Source organism: Scomber japonicus, chromosome 8, assembly GCF_027409825.1.
Source record: "Scomber japonicus isolate fScoJap1 chromosome 8, fScoJap1.pri, whole genome shotgun sequence".
Lineage (NCBI taxonomy): Eukaryota > Metazoa > Chordata > Actinopteri > Scombriformes > Scombridae > Scomber > Scomber japonicus.
Window position 1 is genome coordinate 34,170,901 of NC_070585.1, and position 5,000 is coordinate 34,175,900.

A 5,000-nucleotide genomic window follows, 5' to 3' on the forward strand; every position below is an offset into this window, starting at 1 on the left:
TTATTGAACATGTCTGCTTTTATTTTGAAATGATGTTTGTGTTCATCTGATGAAGGGAAGTCCAACCTTTTGTTTTTGTCTCCTAAAAGAGAAACATCTTCAGCAGACTTCATGTTTAAATGATGGCTGATGGGAACGTCTTCAGTATAGGATCAGAGTTATTACAGTTTATCTTCTGGGGAACATGAATGTGACCAGATCCAAGCAGTCATTGTTGAGATATTCCAGTCTGAAGCTGTGATATACTTGTTATTTTATACCTTTGTATTTTGTTGGTCTCCTGCAGATGGACAGCGGCTGTGGCTCCCAGCTGTAGGTCAGGGATGGCCTCGCTGCTTCCTGGATGTGGAGGAGACGAAGCCCGATCCAGAGCTCATGTTGGTCGTCATGGCCTCGCTGGATGGAAGCACGCCGACTGAGACGCTGCTGGCAGCCATCCATCTGGAGAGGTCAGCACTTTTACTTCTGTGGGATTTTATTTCAGTGAGCATCACAGATCAGTGCCAGGATGCATGTGTGGTTGTTTCAGAGGGTCAGCAGATAAATGGTGATGATTAACGGGAGAGGAAAGAAGAAAAACAAAGTTCTGATACACTAATGTGTTTTTCTCTAATCTTTGATTTTTGCTGAACTATGTGATTGGCAGTTATGAGGTAGATGCTTTTACATGTCGTGGTTATATTGTGTTGACACTCTGATGGCTCTGATTGGTTGTGGGATAAACATGCGATCGGCCTCAGATTGAAACTATCAGCTGTCCTGATGTTTAGAGACAAAACGTTTCTCTTTCTTTTCATTAATACTCACATGTTGACTGTCAGTAATCCGCTCCTGTTCTTTTGCTGCTGCTACTGTATTGCTTGTTTCCTTAAATATAAACTCATCATCTGCATGTATTCATTCATATTTCTAACTCCTTTGGGGAGAAGTAGGAGGACTGAGCCCTTTGTTTCTCCTGTTGCCATGGTGACTCATGTTATCTGTGCTCCATTGATGAGGGCTTGGTATCTCCTCATGAATGAGCTTCACTCAGAGTTGATTGAATTAAATGTTATCAGCTGTTCTGAAACTAAAAACTCTGAGTTTGACAGCTCAGAGTTGGTCAATCTAGAGTTAAGGTTTTAACTCAGAGTTAGTTAAACCTGCTTCCTGAAACAGGCTCCAGATGTTCACTGTTTAGTTTAAAGTAGAAACATCATCACAGCTGTTCCTCTCTGTTCTCACTGCAGGTACCTGGACTCCTTCCGTAGAGCCGGTCTCCTATTGGCTAGAGACTTCACACACCTGGATCATGACGCCTTGGTCAGCCTGGGAATAACCGCCACCGGACACAGGAAGAGAATCCTACGATTGGTCAGTTACATTCAGAGGACAGAAGCTCAAAGAGCCAATCAGAAAGCAGACCTCCCACGTGACCGCTGTCAGTCGGTGACGGAGCGAGGTCACAGCGCCGTACCAGGACCCGAACACTTCGAGGCGTTAAGGAACAGCTCGGCGCCGAACCTCGCCGCCATGCTGACCAACGCTGAGTCTAAGAGAACTGTGATGAAGCCGGTTCCCAAACCCAGAACCGTCTTCAACCGCCGCCGGACCACACCGGTCCACTTCTGCCCCACCCCCGACCCTGCACCGCCGCTGCCCAGGAGGCTCTCCCAGGAGTCTGTTTCTGGAATCTGTTTAACTGCTATAGAGGGTCTAAGCTCAGGAGACACGCTGGCACCTGCCAACAGGTTGACCTCTGACCTCAACCAGAAGCCGGCCAACCGCAGAGCGAACCAGGACAAGCTGCGGGCGAGTCGCAGCTTGTCTCTAACGGACTCTGGTGGGTTGCTGCCTCCCGTTCCCCCGAGGCTGAACCGCGGAGTCTCTCCCGCCACATTCCAGGGTTCCCCACCCTCTTCCTCTCCTTCTTCACCCATACGGACAGACCAGAACCAGACACCTCCTGTGTCTTCATTGACTTCCTCTCCCGGTAGTCTTGACAACGGGAGGCTCTCTGGTTCCTCTCCGTTGGGTTCACCCAGGGGAGGTGGGATGGAGATGGTCTCTAATGAGATCTACTGGGGCACTTTGCCTGGGTCTACTGCCCCCAGTGGAGGGAGGAGTTACTGCAGCCAGCAGTCAGCTCCTCCCACTCCTCCAAGACAAACTCCTCACAGGAACCTGGAGAGGAACAGGTACCAGATCAGGGCCCAGTTTGCTTTTTAGATGTTCTGGATAAAGTTTTCATTCATCCTGTCAGCCTGAATAAAACCTACCGACTCTCTCCACATCTATAATCTCTCCGTCTGTATATCTCTCTCTTAATCTCTCTCTAAGTTTGGACACAGTTTCCTTTTCTCTTGAATGACAAAGTGTGTCCAAACTTTGACTGGAACTGTACGTCTATCTTTATATATCTGTCTTTCCCCCTCTCCTCGTTTATTCCATCCATCCATTAATGGGACCAAACACACTGTAGATCTCAGCTGTGAACCATATTTATCTGATTCCAGTCACACTGTTGGTTTGTAACAAGTGACTTTTGATTAATTGTCCATTTGTCAATTAATGTTCTTGTTGAAAACCAAAAACAGACCAGTCAGTCAGACAGATAGAATCTTTTTATAAATCCCATTTCTTCTCTTTTCCGGGTCCAAGCTGTGGTTTCGGATCGTGACTCATATTACAGACTAAACTGATTTCTGGACATTGTTGATTGTTTCTTGTGTGTTTGTGTGTTTTCAGTGGCAGCACTTTAAGTAACAACTCTTCAGGTTCAGCCAGAGGTGAGTCCAGCTGTGACTCTGACTACTAACGCTCATATTAACACAGCTGATTGATTGGTTGATCGGTTGATTGGTAGAAAATGTATCTGCAATTCTTTTGATAATTGGATAATTGTTATAGTTATACTTCACTTCAAATATAACAAATATTCACTGGTTCTAGCTTTTTAAATGTCAGGAGTTCATGCTTTTTTATCATATAGGAGAATTAAGTGAATATTTTTGGATTTGGACTGCTGGTTGAATCAAAGGAGCAATTTAAATACATTATCTTGAGTGGTTTTAACTTATAAAAGGCATTTTTCACAATTGTTAAAAACATTATAAAGACTAATCTGTAGTTGGTGCTCTACGTTAAAGGCTCAAAATGACTAGTTTAGTTTAGTTGTGTACTGGCATCATTCCAAATGTTCAAACTCTTAGAAATCAGTCATTTTAATCAAACAGTTGAAACATCAGTATTTTTAGCAGCTTGTGGTAAAAACCTCCTGAACACTGAAGGAATCCTGCTGACTGTTTAACGATGAAGACATGATCCAACGCTACTAACTGACATCATCATCATCAGACTCTCTAAAATCTGAGGTTTAATATCTGAGTTCAGGGTTTGGATGATGGTTAATATCTCAGCTTGTTCTGCTCACAGCTTCCACAGACGACCCCGAGGAGGAGATCAGCCCTTACTGTGAAACTGTTTTCCAATCCAGAAGGCCTCCTCAGATCTGTGAGGTGAGACGGCAGCGAGTTATTACATCATCATCTGTGTGTTCACAAGAACTTCCTCATGTTCATATTTATCCTTCATGTTTGTCCAGAGTGAAAGAAACCGACTGGAAGGAACAAAGCGGGAGGACGAGAGACACCTAGAGGATCATGGGTAAGACGACGTAGAAGTTTGGTTGCAGAGTTTACACGAGTCAAAGAATAAGAGAAGAACATGAAGCCAGTTCTGTCACATAAGATCATGTGACACGGTTAAAAGTTCCAGAGCAGGAACTAAAGGGTTAAAAGCTAATGTTGGTTATTAATGTATAAAATCTGTGTTTGTGAATATCAAAGTTATTTTTGTCTTTTCAGGAGTCACAAGTTTTCCTGGACGAGGCGTTTGTCTCAGGCTCTTCACTCCGGAGACTCTCAGGGTTATAGCACCGTCGGTGAAGCTCCACCCCCCCTGCGCAGCCTCACCTTGCCCCCCCACACCTTCCCTTCAGAAACTGACGAGGACCTGATCATCTCCCCCTACGCCAGCTACACCTCCCTGACCGAGAGAGCCCCGCCCATCATCAGCGGCTGGCTGGACAAGCTGTCACCGCAGGGGTGCGTTTGATTTACTCAGCTGGTTAGACCAGGGACAGCTAAACCATAGGGGTGCGTTTGATTTACTAAGCTGGTTAGACCAGGGAGAGCTAAACCATAGAGGTGAGTTTGATTTACTCAGCTGGTTAGACCAGGGAGAACTAAACCATAGGGGTGCGTTTGATTCACTAAGCTGGTTAGACCAGGGAGAACTAAACCATAGGGGTGCGTTTGATTCACTAAGCTGGTTAGACCAGGGAGAGCTAAACCATAGGGGTGCGTTTGATTCACTAAGCTGGTTAGACCAGGGAGAACTAAACCATAGGGGTGTGTTTGATTTACTCAGCTGGTTAGACCAGGGAGAGCTAAACCTCAGGGGTGTGTTTGATTTACTCAGCTGGTTAGACCAGGGAGATCTAAACCATAGGGGTACGTTTGATTTACACAGCTGGTTAGACCAGGGAGAGCAACCTTGAGCACATTCCTGAGATTCTTTGCTCTCAGTGAGTTTTTCTCGTCTCCTTTGTTCTCGTGTTCTTTCAGTCTGAACCAATCAGAGTTCATGTGTGTCCATGTGTGTGTTTCAGGGGTCAAAGGTCAGCGCTGACTATTCTGCTGCATCTCCTCCTCTCTGCTCCTCCTTGCGTCTCCTCAATCCTGATGAGCTGCCTCGTCACCTTCCTCTTCTCCTCCTCCTCCTCCTCTTCCTCCTCTTGTTCTTCGTCCTCTGACTCTTTACACTCCACTCGGTGTGTTTGTCGTTTCTTCCTCTTTGTTTTCCTTCCTCTTCCTCCTCAGTCTGATAAACCTCTGATCTGTTGAATGACCAATCAGATAGCTTGTTTATTGCTGGTGTGATCATGTGACTCTTTCTCTTCAGGAACTATGTTTTCCAGAAGCGCTACGTGAAGTTTGATGGTAAAAACTTGATGTACT

General features: G+C 45.5%; 1 protein-coding gene across 1 annotated transcript in view; it reads left to right on the plus strand.

Moving 5' to 3' along the window:
• Positions 1-301: 301 nt before the first annotated feature.
• Positions 302-5,000, plus strand: part of arap3 (ArfGAP with RhoGAP domain, ankyrin repeat and PH domain 3) — a 24,887-nt gene continuing 20,188 nt past the window's right edge. The window contains exons 1-7 of the mRNA XM_053323481.1: positions 302-449; positions 1,230-2,177; positions 2,728-2,768; positions 3,415-3,497; positions 3,584-3,645; positions 3,846-4,085; positions 4,945-5,000. The exon at positions 4,945-5,000 is cut by the window's right edge and continues 14 nt beyond it. Of these exons, the coding sequence (XP_053179456.1) occupies positions 376-449; positions 1,230-2,177; positions 2,728-2,768; positions 3,415-3,497; positions 3,584-3,645; positions 3,846-4,085; positions 4,945-5,000 (1,504 nt within the window). The 5' untranslated portion in view covers positions 302-375. The remainder of the gene's footprint in view (positions 450-1,229; positions 2,178-2,727; positions 2,769-3,414; positions 3,498-3,583; positions 3,646-3,845; positions 4,086-4,944) is intronic.